Source organism: Jaculus jaculus, chromosome 2, assembly GCF_020740685.1.
Source record: "Jaculus jaculus isolate mJacJac1 chromosome 2, mJacJac1.mat.Y.cur, whole genome shotgun sequence".
NCBI lineage: Eukaryota > Metazoa > Chordata > Mammalia > Rodentia > Dipodidae > Jaculus > Jaculus jaculus.
In genome coordinates this window covers 67,628,997-67,651,293 of record NC_059103.1, presented here as the reverse complement: position 1 = coordinate 67,651,293, position 22,297 = coordinate 67,628,997, and the positions used below count along the sequence as shown (strand labels likewise).

The 22,297-nt window shown below is 44.1% G+C and overlaps 1 protein-coding gene across 4 annotated transcripts; it reads left to right on the top strand.

Annotated features, from left to right (window-relative positions):
- Positions 1 to 537: 537 nt before the first annotated feature.
- On the top strand, positions 538 to 20,985 carry Ldaf1 (lipid droplet assembly factor 1). Of its 4 annotated transcripts, none has more exons than XM_004665448.2 (5): positions 538 to 686; positions 3,082 to 3,281; positions 15,583 to 15,751; positions 16,521 to 16,659; positions 20,271 to 20,985. In XM_004665448.2, the coding sequence occupies exons 2-5, from the start codon at positions 3,186 to 3,188 to the stop codon at positions 20,350 to 20,352; spliced, it is 486 nt and encodes a 161-aa protein (XP_004665505.1). In that variant the 5' UTR covers positions 538 to 686; positions 3,082 to 3,185; the 3' UTR covers positions 20,353 to 20,985. The 4 variants fall into 4 exon arrangements, with proteins under 4 accessions (XP_004665505.1, XP_044999518.1, XP_044999519.1 ...); XM_045143583.1 differs by having other exon boundaries at positions 20,268 to 20,985; XM_045143584.1 differs by lacking the exon at positions 538 to 686 and adding an exon at positions 702 to 990 and having other exon boundaries at positions 20,268 to 20,985.
- The last annotated feature ends 1,312 nt before the right edge of the window (positions 20,986 to 22,297 follow it).

Below are 22,297 nucleotides of genomic sequence, written 5' to 3'. Positions count from 1 at the left end.
GGAAATTGCAGCTCTGGGTTTTGTGACACTCAGTGTTAAGGAAACAAGCAGATGAGCGATAGCGATAGGGAAGGACGCTATTTTCTCGTCATGCATGCACGCGCACATGCATACATCACGTACTACACTACTCTACACATAGCACACCCGCGCACACACACACCTTTGGCAGTCACCCACCTGTCACCGAGACCTCAGAACTTTCAGTCCAATCCATGGTGTTAGAAGGGATGCTCTCTCTAAGCCCGTCCCCTCATTGGTCAATCTGAAGAAGCTTGACGGGGTGGCTCCAAAAGTGTGAACGAGCTAACACGCCTTGAGAAGGCGGGTCCTTGCCGCCCGGGCTGGAAGGCGGAGCCGGTATGGGGGCGGAACCTTAGAGGGGCGGGGCCAGGCACGGGCGGAAGAGCCTGTGGCCTATGGGGCAGACGAGGGGCGAGGCCCGCAGGGGGCGGGGCATGCAGTCTGCAGGGGCGGGGCCGAGGGGCCGAGGGGCGGGGCCGAGGCGCGAGGGGCGGGGCCTGCCGGGGGCGTAGGACCAGCGCTCCGGCGGGGAAGGTCTGTCGGTCTCTGCGTGCTCTCGCGCCCACCTAGGCGCGGCCCTTCTTTCTCTTGCAGTTCCTTCCGCCTGGCTCCTCACCACCCGCCGCAGCGTCGGGGGTGAGGTTCGCGGCTGCCAGCAGCAGGTGAGAGCGCGAAGCTTTGGGGTGGTGGGTCCAGGGTGCCCATCTAGCGAGCTGAACCCTCCAAGTCTGGCTGGGGAAGAGGGGCACTGCGAGGACGTTCCCTGTCTGTTGCCCTCGGCCTCGGTTAAAGAGGAGTGTATCCGGCTGGGGAGCCCGTGGGCAGACGGGATCCGCCGTACCACGTCTCAACTAGATGTGGTAAAGGGGACGCCCGCACCAAGCGACGCGGGAGGCGCTGATGTTTCTTGGAAAACCTAGATGGAAGATGTGCGGAACCGGGAGGCCCCGAGCTCCGGCGCCCTAGGTGGGTTGGCCCCGGATCAGGGCCAGGGTACCCAGCTCCTCCTGAGTTCCCATTTCCCAGCTGTGTGCCTTGTGGGTGGGAGATCAGATCTCCGCCCGGCATCACACCCGCTTCCTTCTTCCTGGGTCCTTGGCCTTTGGAGATGGCGAGCTTCCAGCAGCCACGCGGTTCCCTTTCCCCAGCTGGAGATGGGACCCCGGCCCCGCCGCGCCGGAGCGTTGGGGTGGCGGTTGGCCGGAGAAGCCCGGGAGAGAGAGAACCCGGGCTTTATCTGGGGCCTTGGAAGGGGAGGGGCCTGTTGGCTGGTGGGACCTGGCTCCTGACTGTGCTGGGAAAGGCGGGGCGTTCTTTAGCTGCTCGGACCGTGTCTTCCTGCCTCTGAAGGCCGCTCAGTGCCCACGGAGGCCTCGCGGAGGAAGAGTGAGGTTTGGTCTGGGAATAAAACTGGACTTGGTGGCTGGGTAGAAACTTTGATGGCTGTGGCCCGAGGGTTCGCCCCACGCTAGCCTCCGCAGCCAGACTCCCCAGACCGGTCTGAGCCGCACTGGAGTGTTTCCCCGGGCAAAGGAGACTTTTTGTAAAGGGGGAACAGGGCTTGTTTCAGCTCGCCATAGAGATGAGATTACAGGAGGTGTTCCAAAGGCTTGGGAACAGCCTAAATTCAGGATCTATGTCAACCGTGGTTTTCATTTGGCCTCCTTTAGCTGGTACAATTCAAATGTAGCTCAGTGTGCCTAATAGACTCGAGATATTAGTAGATCTGCAGGTATGTACTCCAATAAACCTAGTACTGCTGTTGAGCTGCGCTCCCTTCTCTTTTTTCTCTGTTCTCTATGCCAAACTTTTGTACATTTCTTCACTGTAATTCACATAACTATCGTGGAGTGTTCAATACGGTAAGTATATTTGAAGCTCTCAGCTAATTTTAGCCTCAGTGAGAGAATCTGCAAGGGCATGAGGTTAGATGTAAGGCCAAAATGGAAGAGACAGCTCCCCAGCTAGTTAGTCCTGGGAAATGTAAAATAAGAATTTTTAAAAACATGTATAATTTGCCGGGCGTGGTAGCGCACGCCTTAAATCCCAGCACTTGGGAGGCAGAGGTAGGAGGAGGATCACGTGAGTTCGAGGCCACCTGAGAATACATAGGGAGTTCCAGGTCAGCCTGGACTAGAGTGAGACTCTACCTCGAAAAACTAACAAACCAAAACAAAACAAAAACATGTGTAATTTAACCCATTGCTATTATGAAAAAAATGCATAAAAATTTGTGAGGTTGAGATAGTGCTGGAAATTCCAGTCTGTTGATTCACAGCATATAATTGGAGCAAGGCCTGTCTCTGAAAATGGATCCTGCTAGCAAGGATAAGTTTACCTACACATAAGTAGAGATCTATGGCAGAATATATTTAGTATCCAAGGAATGAAAAAGAAAAAGTCCACCATGTGGGAGAAAAAAGTCTTGGGAGATGAGATTTGATATAGTTTATTCAGTTTTCTTTTTTTTTAATATTATTTTAGCATTCTTTTACGCTAAAATGCATCATCAGATTACATCTTTCTAGATCTTTTCTATGTAAAGCAGATCTATATAACCAAGGGAAGTATTTTAATAATCTTTTAGTGACATCATTATTTAAGTAATTTCCTCCTAATGGACAGTTAGCTTCTTCCCAGGATTTTGATTGCTGTATATGTTATAAACAGGGATACAATGCACATCCTTTGGGTATATTTTCACATAAATACATACACATGTCCTTCAGGTTCATGTATCATAAGTTGCTAGATCAAAATGTGTACAATTGGCCAGCGTAGTTGCTCATGCCTATAGTCTCATTACTCTTGAGGTTGAGGTAGGAGGTTCACCATAAGTTTGAGGCCAACCTGGCCTACAGAGTGAGTTCTCAGGTTAGCCTGGGCTAGAGTGAGACTCTCTTCCAAAACAGAAAAAAAAAGTGTACAATTGACATTTTGATAAATATTGCCAGTTTGTATCTATCTGTTCAGCAGTCATGTGTATCAGAGCAGAAACACTTGTTGAATGTGGGAGATTGAGATTACTAATGGTTTAAAAAACTTTATTTCCTATAGTGACTACAAGAGACAGAATGACATGAGAGTTTGGGCTGTGTGGTACACCAGAGAACTCATTGGTAGAACAGATAATCCCCAAAGAGGCGGAAGGGCATTTGAAGATGGCCAAAGAGGAGCCCCCAAGTGTCTCAAAAGACTTGCAGGAGCTACAGAGGAAGCTGTCTTTGCTGATTGAGTCCTTCCAGAATAACTCAAAGGTCAGTTTCCAATCACTGGGTTATTGAAAACTCATAATTAACACTAGTGTAAACAGCATAGTTATTTCTTCCTGAAGTAAAAAATATTTGGATCAGGACTCTTAATAGCCTACCACCCTGCTAGGTCCAATGTGTAACCTTCACACTCATTGCTGAACATGGCTGCTAGAACATCAGCCATCACATTTATATATCAGACAATAAGATGGGAGGAATATGGGGAGAATTTTCAAGCTACCTCCAATTTAAGGAGGCTTCCTGAATATTTGAATATTTCCAATTTCACCTTATGAGCAACATTTGGTTGGATGACCACCCATGATGGCAAATGCAGTTCCTTAGCCGATTTAAAGAGCACAATCATTCTATATAGCAGATATCATTCATTTCTTGTTGTGTTGTTAATTTTTGTTTATGTGTTTCCCTAAGAATGAGAGGCCAAAGCCTTTTGTTAATATTTGAGTTCAGTGTACCACTTGAAATGCAGAATCTAATAGGAAGATAATTTGAGCCATGATATAATAAAATCTGCCAGTGGCCATGTATTTAGTAAGTAAAAAAGAAACCATGGGTTAATTTTAAGGATATCTTTTAGTTAATATATCCTGAACAGTATCATTTCAACATGTAATTCTTATAAAAAGATGTTTTACATTCTTTGACTTTGAAATCTGGGGTGCATTTTACACATAACTTGGAACATTATGATTCACACTAGCGATGTTTAAAATATTCAGCAACCACTCAGTGGCAATGGGATTTGAGATAATGCACTTCATTTTCTTGCATAGTTATCTTTATTGTTTTATTTTATATGCCTCTCAGCATTTAAAGAAAATGCTATGAGAATTAATACCACCAAGGTTTTGTCTTTCTAGACTTTTCTATGCAGTGTGTCCATCATAGTACATATCCATAGGTAGCAATGTGAACTGTTTTGTGATTTTTTTTTTTTTTTTTCTAGTGGCCAGCATTGTTCCACAAGGTTCTACTTACAGAGATACTTCTGAAACAGTATACTCCACAGAGGTCTTTTCTGGTCTAGCATTTGGCACTGAGGATATTCTATTTTTAAATTAGACAGGACTTACCTAGTTACTTGGCCCAGAATTCTTATTACTGATTGTTCACTCTGTAGAAAATGCCCTCATGACCTTTTCACAGTTCATTCCTATTTTTCATGGAAGTTATGTTCTATAAAGTCACCACAGACACTGAGTTAGCAAATGCCCCAAACCATTGCTCCTATAGGCGATGAATCATTTAGTCCTTTAAGCTTTTAGTCAGCTGATTAACATATCACCTTTTTTTAAGTATATTTCTTTAAAGACACTTTAATGTATATTGTTCACTATTGATATTAAACTCAAAGCCAACAGCAGGGTAACCCATGTCTTGAACAAACATGCATTCTTTTTTCTGTGAGGCACTGAAGAGGAGAGGAGACAACACTTCAGTATAATACTTGGGGGCAGTGAAATGTGTGGCATTTCTATGATTGCATAGTTTACATCTTTGGTGTCCCCTAAAGGCCCATGTGTTAAATGCATGACCTCAAAATGGTGTTGTAAGGAGGTGGTGGAAGCTGTAAGAGGTAAGACCTACTGGGAAGTCTTTAGGTTATTAGAGGCATGTTTCTTCTGGTAGAGATATTAGGAGGGTGCTCCCTCCTCTTCACTTTTTTTGCTTCCTGGCCATGATGTGAACAGTTTAACTCTAAAAACATATTCTTACCACAATGTGCTGCCTTAGCACAGGCCCAAAAGCAACAGTGCTCACTGACCATGAACTAGGACCTCCAAAACTGTGAGCCAAAATAAACTTTTTGTCTTTATATATTTGTCCCATCTCTGGGACTTGTTATGGTAAGGGAAAGCTGATAACATGATAAGGATACTTGTTTAAGGATATGAAGCTAGAAGGCAAAGCTGCTTGATTTTCTTCCTGTTTCTCCTGTTCTTCTGGGAATGTTAATGTTAGGTGGCATAATTTTACACTATAGTGCACGTGTACCTAAGGATTGATGTTACGTTATGAATAAATTTAGTGAGGAGGCAAATTCTCAAATGTAGAATTCATTGTATATTGGTATATTAACATTGACTGAGCACCTATTAAGTGTCATGCCCTTTGTATTAGTTACTTTTCCAATCTCTGTGACAAAATACTTGGCAGGAATTAACAGGTGGGAGGATTTATTTTGGATCACAGTTTCATTCTGTCATAGCCCAGTAGGCATGTCAGAGCTCATGGCAGTGGGAACATAGGTAGGGGCTCCTGAAATCTTGGCAGATCAGTGACTAGAGAACAGGTATGTGAGACAGGGCCAAGTTATAATGCTCAGAGGCCCATGGCTAATGGTCTGTGTCCACAATTAGACCTCAAGTCTTAAGGATTCTGTAGAGTCTCAGAACAGCACTATCATTGAGCTCAGGTATTCAGACACACCAGCTGATGGGGCATTCCAGATTCAAGCCATAAATCTGGGAAAGTTCATGTCAAGTGACTCAATTATGACCTCAAAAGCACCATAAGTATCAATTTTAGCTTATAAATAAATGTTAGTGAATAGAAAAATCCTCATATGTGGTATTTATAGATAATAAGAATTGTGTATTTGTTAACACTGAGTGTTGACTAAATGCCAAGCCTTGTGCTAGGCATTCAGTATGTCTTTTTTTTTTTTTTTTAACTTTAATTTATTAGTTTTCTTTTCAGTAAATACAGGCAGTTTGGTACCATTATTTAGGCTCATCTGTGATCTACCCCCTCCCATTAGACCCTCCTTGTTATTGAAAATGGGTCGTGCATTGTGGATTTAGCCCCCAGTTATTAGTATGATAAATGTCTCTGCAAATCATGACCCAACATGTAACTCTGACATTCTTTCCGCCCCCTCTTCCGCAAGATTTCCCTGAGCCATGTTGGGTTCATTTTTGGTCTGCTTCAGTGCTGAGGTGTTGGGGGCCTCTGAGGCTCTGGCTCTCTGATTTGGTAGGAGTTGATTTTTCTCTGCATTGATCTCCTTCCCCTTTGTGCTGGTATCCAGTTCACAGGAAAACATCACCCTTGCTTATTTCGCCAGTTGTCCTTAGTTTCAGTTGGGCCCCTTCTGAGGTATGTTGGGGCAGCTCTCTTCTTAGGATCTGCATCTATCTGGAAAAGAGAAGCAGATTCTCCAAAGGAGAGTAAGTTAGCACCCAGAAAATTGAGATAACACTTCTTTTTTGATAGACAGCTTGATAGGTGTAGGCCCTCTTATACCCCGTGATTGATGGTAGCTTGATATTGTAGAGTGGGCTTGTGTTTGGGTATGGTTCTGACTTGTTTCCCAGCTCCAGCTAAGGGTCTAGTACCACTGAGTGGATCAGTTAGCCAAATCAAGAGCAATTGATTCCTCACCATGGCTGTGTACCACTATTGCACTTGTGTGGGTATCACATCTGGTTAATTGTTGCTACTTAGGTTAAACAATGTGTTGCTTGGACAGATCGTGGTCACTTCCCCCAGTCGCCTATGTAGTGCCTTCTGGCACTAGACACGCTGACTGTCTGGGGACTGACTCTCTCCTGGCTTCCAGCCATGTCATTCCATTTTGCGTGTCAGCTGCGTATGGAGTCTTCAGCAATAGGGTCTTACCACTGGCCTTTGGTGGGTCATCAATTACTCTGACAGAAGTCTGTCATTGTTTTGGGAAACCTTGTAGGTTTCTCTGATCAAAAGCTCATTGTGGATTGTAGGCCCAAGCTGGAAGTGGGGGTTACAGGTCAGTGCCCACTAAGAAATTGAGGAAAACATAACTAATATACAAGAGTTAGAGAGGAGAGAGATAGAGGGGAGAGGGGGAGAGGGAGGGAAGGAAGATGTAGGAGATTTAGGTCAGTCTTGATCCTACCCTCTCCAGTGTCTTGTGGTTCAGGTGTTTCCTGTAAGGGACTAGTGAAGGTTCAGTCATTTGGTCTGTCTTTTAGGAAGTAGAATTTTATGGTACCATTGCCGTTTGGGTCCGGATTACTGTTTGGGTAATGTTTACATCTACCCTTAAAGTGGGTGAACTCATTCTTTTACAAAAATGTTTTGTTTTTAGTTATTTATTTGAGAGGGAGGGAGAGAGAGAGAAGAAAAGAGAGAATGGGTGCACCAGGGCCTCCAGCCACTGTAAATGAACTCCAAATGCATAAGCCACCTTGTGCATCTGGCTTACCTGGGTCCTGGGGGATCAAACCTGAGTTCCTTTGGCTTTGCAAGCAAGTACCTTTACTGCTAAACCATCTCTCCGGCTCTGGACCCATTTCTTGATATGAATAAATCTTTCATCTCAGCAAACCTTTTGGAATAGGTTTGAACTTGGTAATTACCAAGGTAGCCTACTTCCAGAACAATAGGAAAATGATCTTTTATCTATGTCTTGATGTTCGTTAGTTGTCCTGAAATTGAATAGTTTAATAATTTTTCAGTATATTAAATCATGTTAAGCAAAATGATTTTGGAGGGAAAAAAAGGGAAACAAACCATGTGTAAACTCATGTCAGATTTTCTGTTGTTTTTACAAATACCTGAAAATAGAGGAGGAAGGATTTATTTTGACTCATGGTCTCAGACCATTATAGTAGGGAGGGTATGACAGAACAGCAGCTCATGTCATGGTAGCCAGGAAGCTGAGAGTTTCAGGAACAGGCAAAATACAGCTCCCAAGACACACCCCAGTGACCCTCTTCCTCTAGCTAGGCCACAGCTTTCTAAAGTTTCCACAGTCTCCAAAGATAGTACTAGAAGCTGGAGATACAGACTTTAATACATGAACCTACAGAAGACATTTCATATTTAAAACATAATAAACCTTATCACAAACATCCAGTAAGGGTTTTAGTAATTACTATGACCTTTCAGAATGTAGCTTTTATATAATAGTATAATAGCAGTTATCGTTATGGTTTTTATTTTGCTTGAGATGGTATCTTGCTGTTGTTTTTATATCAATATTGGGTTCTCCAGAATAATTTAGCTTTACCCCTAGAGTATCAGCAAAAGACATCAGACTGACATACCATAATTTACATAACAAGCCTGTGTCTCTAGGAAAATTAGATGATTTCTTGCCCCATGTAATCTGTTTTTGTCCCTCACAGTATAATGAACCCTGTAAACTTCAGAGAAGACCAGATAGGCATCCAAATAGAGTGGGTGTGAAACTGCTTCATCCTCTCTGGAGTGCATGTCCAGGTTTTATGTTTAGAGTAAGACACATGAATCTGCTCAAAATAGTTTAATTAGGGGCTGAAGAGATGGCTCAGCAGTTAAGGCACTTACCTGTGAAGCCTAAGGACCCTGGTTTGATTCACCAGTACCCAAATAAGCCAGGTGCACATGGTGGCATATGCATCTGGAGTTTGTTTTCAGGGGCTAGAGGCCTTGGTGTGTCCATTCTCTGCCCCCCTCTTTCTCTCAAATAAATAAATAAAATAGTTTTTAAAATTGGTTAAGCAAACAAAGTGGGGCCTTCAACAACCTTGAGAGAGTAGAAATCTCCCTTGAAAAAAGGCAGTAGTAAAACAGAGCTGAGCCTTGGGAATAAGAACCAGCATCAGACAGGTGGCTGGCCAGAGGGAGCCCTTAACGTACTGTCTTTCTGGGGTCTATGTAGCTTCCCACCTTAACTTTTCCTGTGTCTCTGTTTCATTTTCTGACACTGCAGCCCACCTAGGGCCTTCCCATTCACATAAGCAAACATGGCTGTTGAAGGCTAGTGCTGTTCACTCTCCCCATCTCTCCTTTAGCCCCCAGTTAAGTGCTCCAAGGAACCCAGTCTGGGAGTCTGCGTCTGATGCCAAGGAGCAAGAGTCCAGTGCCCGATGGCCATGGACTCAGCATCTAGCCTAGGTGCTTCCCTTTGTTGACATGAACATGTCTTCATAGTATAAAACTGAATAGCCCCAAGTAAAGCCATCATGTCCACAGATCCTGACTGCATAACTCTCTCTTTGGAAATTCTCCAGCTGAGGTGTATATTTACAAATATCACCATTGTCTGACCTTGGGCAAATTAGTCTTATTTCCATATTCTTACTGAGAGTAAGTACCACCAAGCCGGTAGGCTGCTCAGAGGATTATCTGGGAGGCCACTTAAGAAGGTTTGTCATGGAGCCTGGCTCATGATGGTGCAGTTGCTCCTGTCCTGGCATTCCTGGGTGATTCAGTACAGCCCTTTGCCTATAAAGTATAGGCCCAGGATGGTGATGGAAAATCACAGAGCATGTCACTCCTTCATAACTTTCAGTCCTACTGTGTCCCCTGTGTGTTGTCATGAGAATGAAAAGTTGAGATGTTTTAACCTGCTGGATTTAGGTAATGTTAGGTTCACCTCATTTCCTGTTTTACAGCATTGTAGAGAGAAATACTTGAGGAGATATTTAGAAAGCGCATAAATGTTAGCCAATAAATAAGGTAGGCACCTATTGGGACAAACATACCTTTGGATTGCCCTTTCCTTTCTTCAGTTCAAACTTGTGAAGAAAACTGAGCATACCCAGACATGTTTCTCTCGTCCCTTTCACCTTTTGAATGTATGTTTTATGATAATGAACTAAACATGCCCTAAAATCTGCCATTTTTTTCCTTCTTGAACTCTGACCTTAAAATGACCATGCTTAGGAATATGCCCATCTCTAAAATGCTTTCATATATGAATATGTACAGACCCTCTGAATAAAATCCCCATGCTTCTTTTGTTTGAGGAGAGAATTGCTTTGGAAATAACTCCCATGCTGTCCTTACCTGCCACAGAATCAAATGTTTCTTCTTGGCTATACTTGTTTCTGGCTTTGCACTTGCCAAGATCTAAGCCTATTGCTTTAGGCTTAAAAAAAAAAGTGTTTGGGGATCCTGGAGAAATGGCTTAGCAATTAAGGCACTTGCCTGTGAACACATGTTGACTCTCCAGATTACACATTAGCCAGAGGTAAGTGCAAGGACATACATGCCCACTAGGTGGCACAAGTGTCTGGAGTTCGATTGCAGTGGCTGAGGCCCTGGCATGCCAGTTCTCTCTCTTTCTCTGAAATAAATTTTTTTAAAAAAGTGTTTGGGCTGGAGAAAGATGGCTTAGTGGTTAAGGCACTTGCCTGCAAAACCAAAGGACCCAGGTTCAAGGCCCCAAAACCCACGTAAGTCAGATGCACAAGGTAGCACATGCATCTGGAGTTCATTTGCAATGGCCAAAGGGCCTGGCATGCCTATTCTCTCTCCCCCTCTATCTGTCTCTTTCTCTCTCCCTCTATCTCAAATAAGTAAATAAATATAAAATTTATAAAAGAGTGCTTGACAAACCTGTATTTAATGAACGTTACTGGTAAGCATGGCTGAACAATACTTTCCCCGTCCATAACAGAGTGGCCTGAGCCAGAGCCACAATCTTTCTCAGAGAAGACGATTAATAGTCTTAACTGGTTGAATATTTTAGTGTTAGTTGTCTGTTATTTTGTTTTGTTTTGTTTTTGATTTTTCAAAGTAGGGATTCATTCTAGCCCAGACTCACCTGGAATTCACTATGTCGTCTCAAGATGGCCTCAAACTCACAGCAATTATTCTATCTCTGATTCCCTGGTGCTGAGGTTAAAGGAATGTGCCACCACACCCAGCTGTTACATTTATTTGTTTTTAAATTTTTTATTTTTTATAATTAACAACTTCTATGACTTTAAACAATATCCCATAGTAATTCCCTCCCTCCCCCCACTTTCCCCTTTGAAACTCAATTCTCCATCATATCCCTTCCCCCTATCAGTCAGTCTCTTTTATTTTGATGTCATCTTTTCCCCCTATTGTGATGGTCTTGGGTAGGTAGTGTCAGGCACTGTGAGGTCATGGATATCCAGGCCATTTTGTGTTTGAAGGAGCACATTGTAAGGAGTCCTACCCTTTCTTTAGCTCTTACATTCTTTCCACCACCTCTTTAGCAATGGACCCTGAGCCTTGGAAGGTGTGATAGAGATGTTGCAGTGCTGAGCACTCCTCTATCACTTCTCAGCACCATGATGCCTTCTGAGTCATCCCAAGGTCACTGCTATCTGAAAAGAGAAAGTTCTGTAACGAAAAAGAGTAGCATTAATATATGGGTATGAATGTTAAAAAAAAAGTGCTTACTGGGCAGTTTGGTGAACATAGTATATACATTTAGTCAGACAGCAGCAGACATTACACCCCTAGGATTCATGACTACCCCTGTTTTAGGTTTACAATATCAAGGATGTATTCCCTCCCATGGAGTAGGCCTCCAGTCAAATTAGAGGGCAGTTGGTTTCCCCCAGACAGATGTGCCACTATTGTACTCGTTGGCTCATTTGGCCTGTTAAGCCAAATTTAAGGCTTGCAGTGTGGAGTATCTTCACTGTTGATTTCTCTCTCTCCCATTGAGCTGTGGTTTTTTTCTACCTCTCTGTCAGCTGGTCTACATGGAGGAGGTTATCAACTCAGTTCCAGCAGGATTTCTCAGTGATCTTGCAAGTATGTGGAGTCTTCAGCAATAGGGTCTTACCATCTCTTCTTGGTAGGAAACTAAGGGCCTTGGCAATGGTCTGTAATGCTTTGGGGGCATCAGGGACTCCCTGGCCAACAATTCATTGAAAGGTATCCCATCCCTAGCACTAAAGAATTTCTAGTAACAATCTATGGCTCCTGTTTATTTTCTATTGTCCAAAAAAGTAGGTTTCCATATGATTTATTTAGATCCTCTTAGGTTTTGATTAGTCTCCCTCCATCTTTCCTTTATTCAATCTTCCCCTGACTTCACTTAGGCCTTTTCACCCCAATTAATCTACTCTTCTGCTTATGTATACACAATACCATCCCATTAAGTCCCCCTCTTCCTTCCTTTCTATTCCCTTTATATATCTTTTGTAGCTTACTGGCCTTTGCTGTTGAGTTTTCTTACTCTTGCTAGTTTGTTTTTTTTACAACGGGGTCTTACTTATAATCCTTCTGACCCACCCTTCCTAGTTGTGTGATTATGCTGTATACCACTCCTTCTGGTTTAGTTGTCTGAATCTTAAAACATGGTCTCTTTGCATATCTGAGTAAGTTTGTACTCTTTTTGGTATGGAGCTCTGACTCAGAAGAGGCTATAGTAAAGTAGATTCTATAAGGACTAGAAACAGAAAAGTCTTGCCTTTTTCCTCTTGTATCCACATACCAAACTGTTCCTAGGTCATAGATTTGTCTTTTGTCACTTAACTTTCAGGCTGCATTCCTTTCCCTGCCTCCCTGCCATTATCCCAGATTTGGCCACCAGTGTATCTTGCCTGATTTCCTATAAATCTGCCTGATTGTTTCTCACACACAAACACCAGGTTCACCTTCTGTAAATGCTCTCGTTGTTTGTCACAGCCCTGGCCAAATGTTCCAATTTATTTTTCCCTTGAGATGAAGCTCAAATGAATGCTACCCAATGGAAATATATGTGAATCACAGATACATAACTTAAACTTTATTAGTCACATTTAAAAACATTTAAAAAGCCAGGTATGTGATGCTGACCAGGGGGTGATGTCCACCCTCTGATCATGCCATCATTTTCCCCTGCCATCATGGAGCTTCCACCTTGAGCCTGCAAGCCAAAATAAACCTCTTTTTTTCCCCACAAAAAAAAAAAAAAAAAAAAGCCAGGTATGGTGGCATATGCTTGTCATCCTAGCACTTAGGATTCTGAGGAGGAGGGTCACAAGTTCAAAGTCAACTTGTCCCAAAAAAATCAAAACTAAAAAAGGGACACATGATATTTATTAAAGTTCTTTATGTAATTCATGATATATAAAGCCAACCCTACAATTAATATAAAAATCATTAATATATCCTATATTTACTTCAAAAATTTAAGAACACATCTCAACTCAGGTGCCATTTCCATTGAAAATAGTTGGTATTTGTTCAGTATTCATAAAATGTACAGTTTGAAAAATTGTATTGCCATGGACAATCTTGAAGCATACATGAATATTTTTCCAGGGCTGGGGCAATAGTTTAGTGGTGAAGACCTTGCTGCTTTAGTATGAGGACCTTTTGGGCAGAAGCTGTCAAGCTCAACTTTCCATTGCATACATAAAAAGCTGGGCATGGTCATCCATGTCTATAACCTCAGTCTGAGGGCTGCAGAGACCAAAGAATCACTGTAGTTTGCTGACAGACGAAAGTTCTGGGTTAGGGAGAGACCCCATGTCAAGCAGAATGAGGATGAGCCATAGGTGAAGAACACCCAGCATTCTCCTCTGGCCCCACACACATGCACACACAAGGGGTGTGGACATCCGCACACATGTACAAACACCACACATCACACACCATCCCCCCCCCAAAGATTGGATTGTTTTAGTTTTAAAGCTTAGGTAAAACACCAATGAAAAATCCTAGCCATCTGTCACACTAGTCATGTTTCAGCTTCTCCCAGGCCTCATGCAGCTGCTATGCTGGATAGCACAGTGTGCCCCCTTTCCCCCAGTATCGGGGTGTCCCAGCCTCATGTGCTCTTCCTGCTGCACTGTCATCCCTCTCTGGCCTAGCACTCACCTCAGGTACCACGGGTTCCCTTCCCTGAGCACCCATCTGCTCTACCCACGATGTGTCCTGCGACTCTGCGATGTCAGAATCAGAGAAATCAGTCTCTTCAGATGGCACAAATGGTATTTGCTAGGAATACATGTTCACTAGGCCACCCAACAATAAAGACTTAAGACAGCTTAATACACTAGCTGCCCTCCATGTGGCGGCTCCCACAGCTTCTTTGTCTTCCTGTCACCTTCAGCACCCTAACAGGATGGTCTCTGTGGATGTGATATGACTCAGAGGTGATTACTGGTCTGGTGACCTATGACTAGAGAAGACAAATACCAGAGCCTTTGGGGTCTATTTATAGGGCATAAATAGGGTAGCAGAAGGCAGTGTGGCCTAAAGACATTATGCCATTTGTAAGCTGCCAGGAAGTGACATTTGTCATGTCTTGGGTGACTTCTACTTAGGAGGCAGTGCTAAAGCCCCAAGGTGATGGCTCTGGCTTCTTTGAATGGGCTTGTCTATTTAAGCCAGGTGAGCCTGTGCTTTGGTTGAACTATAAACCATTATGTTCCTAACTTGCCCCAGACTTCACATTGGAATCCCCTGAGTGAACACCTGCTTCTAGGAGACACCTTCAGCACTTGTATCTTCTTTGAAGCCAGTGGCCTCAAGGCCCTAAGCAGTGAGATACAGGAAAGGCCAGCTTGGGTGGAGGAAGGTTTTGGAATGATAAAGACTTTCAAGGAAGCGGGCCTGGAATGCCAGCACTGAGGCCATCCAGCAATGGTCCATACTTGGGGGGATGCCCAGGACCAGGCCTACATAAAACCAGCATGGTCTGATCCCCAAATCCCTTAACCTGGTGAAAACAGATAACTTATTTATAAAAGCAGCCCTAGGCTATGCTCAGCTCTGACATCCAGTTGGTGACATAAATGCATTGATGATCTAGCAAACCTTTGCATATATTTGACATTTGGAGTCAAAAGTATCCTTGTGTGTGCAAATGCTCTTACACACACAGAAGATGCTCTTCTGCCTTATCTTCTTGAGAAAGTATCTTTCACTGAACTTAGAGCTCACACTGTTTTTTGGTTAGATTGGCTGACAAAGGAGCCCCAGAAATCTGCCTCTCTGTGCCCCCTCAGTACTGAGGTTATAGGTGTAGATGGCCACACCTAGTATTTTTATATGGGTGCTGGGATGGGACTCAGGTCCTCATACTTGTACAGATAATGTACTTATCCACTGAGCATCTCCTCAGCAAAGACTGTTTGAATGTCTGGGCTTTGCCACTTGGAAGCTAGGAAGCTCCTTGCTCTCAACTTTAATGTAGTACACATCACCAAGGGTCATGTTAAAGAGCAGAATCAGATACAATAGGAAGAACGGTGCCTGACGTTTTGCATCTCTACTAATCTCCTAAGTGATGCTGACTAGGTAGGAACTTCCACCTCTGTGTTCTGTGCATGCATCGCCTCAGCACACGTGAGCTGAAGGTGTTTTCTGAGAAGGCATATGCTAAGCAAGAGAGCTGTTATTTCCTCCACTCATGGGAGCTGATTTAGAGTGGGAACTTCACACTTAGCCCCTTGGCCCACAACTGCCTTAGATCACTGCCTGTGTCTGGATGACTTACGTTTTTGGAGAAGTCTTGTACTAATGTCTTTTGCCTCTGGTTGGACTTCCCACACCTCAGGTAGGTCTGTTCAACCTGCGTACATATCATTCAGCCCGGGTCTTTGTCCTTTGCCCACAGGTGGTTGCTTTTGTGAAGTCTCCTGTGGGTCTGTACCTAGACAAGCATCCCGTCCTGGCCCTCACTGTGCTGGTGTTCGTTGCCATGTCAGCCATCCCTGTTGGGTTCTTCCTGTTCATCGTGGTGCTCACCTCCCTGGGCACTCTTGTGGGCGCCATATTACTGGAAGGTACCCTGCTCATTTATTGGGAAATGATTAATGAAAGAAAACAATACTTATTGGGTAACTAGCATTCTTGCCAAAGGTTTCTGATTAGAGTAGTTAAAAATACACTGTGGGCCAGGTGTGGTGTTGCACACCTTTAATCCCAGCACTCAGGAGGCAGTGGTAGGAGGATCGCCATGAGTTTGAGGCCATCCCGAGACTACATCGTGAATTCCAGGTCAGCCTGGGCTAGAGTGAAACTCTACTTCGGGGTGGGGGGAAAATACGCTGTGGGCTGGGTACGGTCAGTGGCACACGCCTTTAATCCCATCACTCAGAAGGCAGAGGTAGGAGGATCACTGTGAGTTCAAGGCCACCCTGAGACTACAGAGTGAATTCCAGGTCAGCCTGAACTAGAGTGAGACCCTACCTCAAAAAAACAAACAAAAAATACACTGTGGTGTTATCTTCATATCCTACCTCCACCATTATGATTTTGGATAAACTACTTACCCAAACTCTACAGGTAACAAAAAGGAACAGAGACTTAAGGATAGTACACTTTGAAAACAGCAGGGCTGGGAAGCAACCTGAGGCCTGCCCAGCTGATAACCATGCCACTGAGGCCCACTCGCCACCTTGTTAAAGGACATCAGATATGTGGATTTTTATGGGACATTTCCTCACTTTGAAAATCTGAGTTAACAGTTACTATTTTAACACAGTGGACCAGGGTCTGCCTGCTTTCAGTTTGTTTTAGATGAACGTGTCTCCTCCCCATGTTCTCTTCTAGGTCTGGTCATCTCCGTGTGTGGCCTGACACTGCTTTGTGTCCTCTGTGGCTTGGGGTTCGTATCAGTCGCCATGTCGGGGGCAGTTACGGTGTCTTATATGGTGGTCTCCAGCCTCATCCACTACTGGTTTTCTCTGAGGTAAACATATGTTACTGGCACAGTTTACTGACTTCTACTTGAGAAAGTATGTGGGATTTACACAGGTTACATCCCAGGTCCCAGGTGATGCCTAGACACCAAGTTGTCGAGGCAGGTGCTCCTCACAGCTCCCCAGGACACATGAGATGTGAAATGCAAATTCATAGTAGAGTTTAAAACAAAAGCTATTTCTACCATCAGCCATAACACTGGGACTCATTTCATTATTATAGTGACTCTTTAAGACAGTTATTATCACCTCCTTTCCATTGGATTTACAAAAGTCAAATTTTTTGAGTGTCAAGTAGGGCAAAAGGTAAATGAGAAACTTGAGTTTACCTCCCTCCCCCCGAGTGGCCCAGCAGCCAGGAAGCTGCTGTCCCCAGTCTTTCTTGATCCCCTCTGCTCTTCAGTGTGTTTGTCAATGTTTTGGCCATGTCTTATGTTTGACTGTAGGGATTTTTTTCTCCTATGGTTTGGCTTCCCAGATCTTCTAGAGGAACAATGATCCTTTTGATGCTGGGGGTAAAACCAGAAGGTTGGAGTACTGGGACACACTGTCTATAATGTGCCTATCTCAATGATTTTCAAAGGTGATCATTCCATGCCTGAGTGCTACACTATATATAAGGTGTAGAATTTTAAGTTCAGCATACCAACTCCACCTTGTACTTCATCTACTTTTCACTAATTTGATGAGTAGCTGTAGCAGGGAATCTTGTTGCTGGGACAAAACTCCCAACCAGAAGAAGCTTATGACTAGAAAGGGCTTATTTCCAGTCTACAGTTTTGAAGGGAAGTATCATATTGAGGGGGTTTCAACAGGGCAGAGCAGACAGCTGGGCATCACATCTCCATAGCAGCAAGAGTGAGCTGAGCTAGCACTGGCAAGGGAGGCTGCATTATAAAATCCCAAGGCATGGCCACCCCCGTGACACAGCATCTCCAGCAAGGCTCCACCTCCCAAGGGCCGTACTGGCTGGGGATTGAGTATGAGGTTTAATCACAAACATACTTGCTGTGGGGACACTGCACATCTAAACCACTGTAGTGGCTGAGACCTGTTGAGTACTTGCTCTGTGATGGGATCTCAGTTAGGTACTTTTCAGCCTCACCTCATGTAATCCTTGCAGCTGGCCCTATTCTATGATGAGGAAATTGAATCCATGTTCCAGAGGTGATAATAGCAGAGAAGGGACTTAAATCCACGTCTTTTAACCTGGTAAAGTACTCTTAACCAAGACACCAAGTGACAACACGGAGGGGTTGCCCTGTAACCTCTGGAAAGGGATAGATGGTAAATGCTTTAGACTATTTAGACTGGCCCATTTCTCACAACCATACAACTGCACTGCTGTAACTTAGAAGCAGTTCATTCAGATAACAAGTAAATGAAAGAGTGTGACTGGGTTCCAATAAAATTGTACTCAAACCTTACGAAAACAGATGGGTAGCACAGTTTGGCCCATGGGGCCATGGCTACAGTTTGCCAACCCTTGCTCTAAAAAAAACAAAATACTACCTAGAATTTCTTTCTATAGAACAGCCCTTGAAACCCCAAAACAAAGAAGGAAAGAGAAGGAAGGAAGGAAAGATGGAAGGGAGGGAGGGAAATTTTCCTGTCATTATTCATGTTGATGAGTCTGCAATTTAAAATTGCTCCAGGGGAGTTTACACAGGATTGCTTCATAGGATCCCTGGAACTATATCCAGCTTGTTGTAAACTGCTTCAGTTGTTACTAGTTTTAAAGAGGAAGGAGATCTCATGGCCTGTTCAGCATACTGAGAATGATGCTTCAGAGCCATCCCTGCTTCCCTGCCTGTGAACTCTGCTCTGATAGGCTAAGTGCTCAAGTTATACCACAGAGTGGGAATGATATTGGCAGTGAAGGGACTGGGCTTGACCTTCCCCTCTGCTCCTTTCCCTAGCCAAGGCACATGCTCCTTTCCCTGGGATGGAGGTCTCAACTTACTGTTCTCATGACTCATTTTACTTAACAGTTACTGCAGCACGAGGCTGGGGAGGTGTCTCAGTCAGTAAGGTGCTTGCCTCACAAGCATGAAGACCTGAATTTCATCCCCAGTGTCCCTTAAAAATGCCGGGCACGGTGCCATGTGCCTGTGATCCCTGTGCTGAGGAAGTGGAGACAGGCAGATCCATGGAGTTCACTGGCCAGCAAGTCTAACCTGATTGGTGAGCTCCAGGCCAGTGAGAGAATCTGTCTTAACAAAAATGTAGATGTCGGGCTGGAGAGATGGCTTAGCGGTTAAGCGCTTGCCTGTGAAGCCTAAGGACCCCGGTTCAAGGCTCGGTTCCCCAGGTCCCACGTTAGCCAGATGCACAAGGGGGCGCACGCGTCTGGAGTTCGTTAGCAGAGGCTGGAAGCCCTGGCGCGCCCATTCTCTCTCTCTCCCTGTCTGTCGCTCTCAAATAAATAAAAATTTAAAAAACAAAAATGTAGATGTCACCTAGGGAACAACACCCAAGGTTGTCCTCTGGTCTACATATGTGCACATGCATGTGCATGCATGCGTGCATGTGCGTGCGTGCGCGCGCGCACACACACACACACACACAGAATGAATCACTGAAGCATCCAAAGAGTGATGTCAGTGTCTTGAGAAAAATTCTGCTGGAATGACAACTAAATTTAACTTAAAAGGAAAAATACTACCTATCAAAAGAAAAAGAAACATTTTAGTGAAAGGCAATTATGTTTTCCACATAAAATGAAACTAATGAGTGATTTTTGTTTGACATTTTACTGATACCTATATTTCTATCCCTCTTATATACCTTTTTGTTTGTTTGTTTTGTTTGTTTATTTTTCGAAGTACGGTCTTGCTCTAGCTCAGTCTGACCTGGCATTCGCTATGTAGTCTCAGCGTGGCCTTGAACTCATGGCAATCCTCCTACCTCTGCCTCCCGAGTTCTGGGGTCAAAGGTGTGCACCACCACGCCTGGTTCTCTCAATCTCTTTTGATAATCGCAGTATGTGGCTGAGCTAGCCTGGTGCTCACTATATAATCTAGGCTGTCTTCAAATTCTCCTGCCTCAGCCTCCCAAGTGCTGCAATTATAGGTGTGCAGTATTACCCCTACCTCTTACAAGTCTTCCAGTGTGTGCAGTAACAGAACTGTCTGACTTGTCTAGTACACCTCCATTTGTACCACTATGTTGTAGTAGGAAAAAAAATATTTCATTCTGCTCAAGGTGTCAGAAACCCAGTAGGGAGCAGAAGGTGGGTCTGAATCCCAGCCATGCAGTGCTGAATAGCTGCTAAACTTGGCTGCTCTGTTCCCCCACTGATGAGATAGGGTTCTCCTGCCCTGCCCTTCCTACTACTATGCCACAGAGACACAGATAGCTGAGGGAGGAGACAATGTCCCTATTAGAAGAGGGAAAGGGGGCCATAACCCCACCTACCACCTCACCCTGCTATTGTTTTAACCTCCATCTCTCTCAGCTGCCTTATCTTCCAGTGGGCGTAGCCCCCAAATGTAGTGTGGTTGCTACAAAGTAGCTAAGCCAGCAGAGAAGCTTACATATTCAGCTCTGTCCTCTCTCGCAGTGCCCCTCAGCTGACCATTTTGTTTTTGTCACCCAGCAGACCTTGTACACAGCAAGCCAGCAGTGTTGATTGCCAGCTGGCCATGAAATCTGCAGACTTCGAAGGCCTCTACCAAGAGTGACAGGATCACTGGAAGCAGAGGTCATGGCTGAGCATCTCAAGGGAGCTCTGGCGTTCGTGCTCGCTTCTTGGGATTTGGGCTCGGAGAAAGGGGCAGTAGAATCAGGCACTCCCTGTCATGTGCTCCCAGCTCTCCACTTACTGTGTGTAGAATTCTTCTGTGGCCAAGGCAGCCCTTTCCTCAGACTCCCATTTCCTAGTTCACGGACTGGACTTGGGAAGCTTCACTCTAGATCCTGAAGGCTATGTCCGTGACCCCAACAGTGACAGTGGCTTGTTCTCAGATTTTGTTTGGTTTGGTTTTGGAATGAGAGGAGATGTTTGTCTTCCATTCATTTAAACGAGAGGTTTAAAAAAAAAAAATCCAGACAGCATTGGCTGTTCTGCCTTACTCATTTTGTACCAGAAAGAACAGCACCATTCAAAAAATCCTTTTAACCTGTGGCCAAAGGTCTTTGAAAAAGTGCCAAGGCCTAGTTACTGCTGTTACATGCTGTTGGTCTCTAACGTATTTGCACTTGATACTTTCGTATTGTTCTAAAGAACTTGTCCTTTTAAGCCATTTCTTACAAAACAATGCCCGAGAACTTCAAATTATAATAAAATATCCTATGTGATTTCTACTTCAATGGTTCATTTGCTGTGACACTGTATTATTTGTTTTTATTTGTGTGCATATGTGAGAGAGAGACGTATGTATGTATGTGAGTGCGGGTGTACATGCCACAGCACACATGTGGGAGGTCAGAGGACAGCTCCTGGTTTTGGTCCTTGCCTTCCACTTTGTTTGAGGCAGGGTCTCTCATTCACGGCTACATTTGCAAGACGAGCTACCCATGAGCTTCTGGGAAATTCTGTGTGTACTGCCTTCTTTCCATAGCTGCACTGGGGTTACAGAATCTTGCTACAGTGTCTGACTTTTATGTAGATTTAGGGATCTGTTGCAGGTTCGCATTGCTGGTAGGAGTCACCCAACCAAGATCAGCTTGTGGGAAAAAGAGGTTTATTTTGGCTTACAGGCTCCAGGGGAAGCTCCATGATGGCAGGGGAAACGATGGCATGAGAAGAAGGTGGACATCACCCACTGGCCGACATGATGTGGACAACAGGAACAGGAGAGTCTGCCAAACACTAGCTTGGGGAAACTGGCTATAATACCCATAAGCCCACCCCCAACAATACACTGCCTCCAGGAGGCATTAATCCCCAGATCTCCATCAGCTGCGAACCTAGCATTCAGAACACGCAAGTTTAGGGGGACACCTGAATCAAACCACCACATTCCACCCCTGGCTCCCATAAACTGATATCTATACATAATGTAAAATGCCATGCATTCACCCAACTTTAAAAGTCCCTATGTTTTTTTTTTTTTAATTTTTATTAGCATTTTCCATGATTATTAAAAAAAAACCCATGGTAATTCCCTCCCTCCCCCCCACATTTTCCCCTTTGAAATTCCATTCTCCATCATATTACCTCCCCATCTCAATCATTGTACTTACATATATACAATATCAACCTATAAAGTATCCTCCTCACTTCCTTTCTCTTCCCTATGCTTTTTATCAATTACAATGATGTTTATACATCCCTATAAGCCAAAGTCTTTTAACTGAGCCATAATACGAAAAAAATAACCTCAAAAAAACCATAATGACACAGAATAAACATTCACACCACAAAATATGGCATTGGGCATAGCAAAGAAATACTCAAGCAATACATGATTTAAAAACACCACACTCTGTAGCTCAAGTCCAACACTCTAGTCAGAAGTCTCCAAGTCTGATAATTCTAACCAACAACAAGTCTCTGGAGTTCCAATTCCGCCCCTCCAGCTAGGTGACTCACAGTCCTGGAAAACTTCATGGGGGCCGGCAGCTTTCTTTAGCAGCTATCTCGTGGTCCAGGCATTTCAACTGGCTCTCTTTTGCAAGCCACGT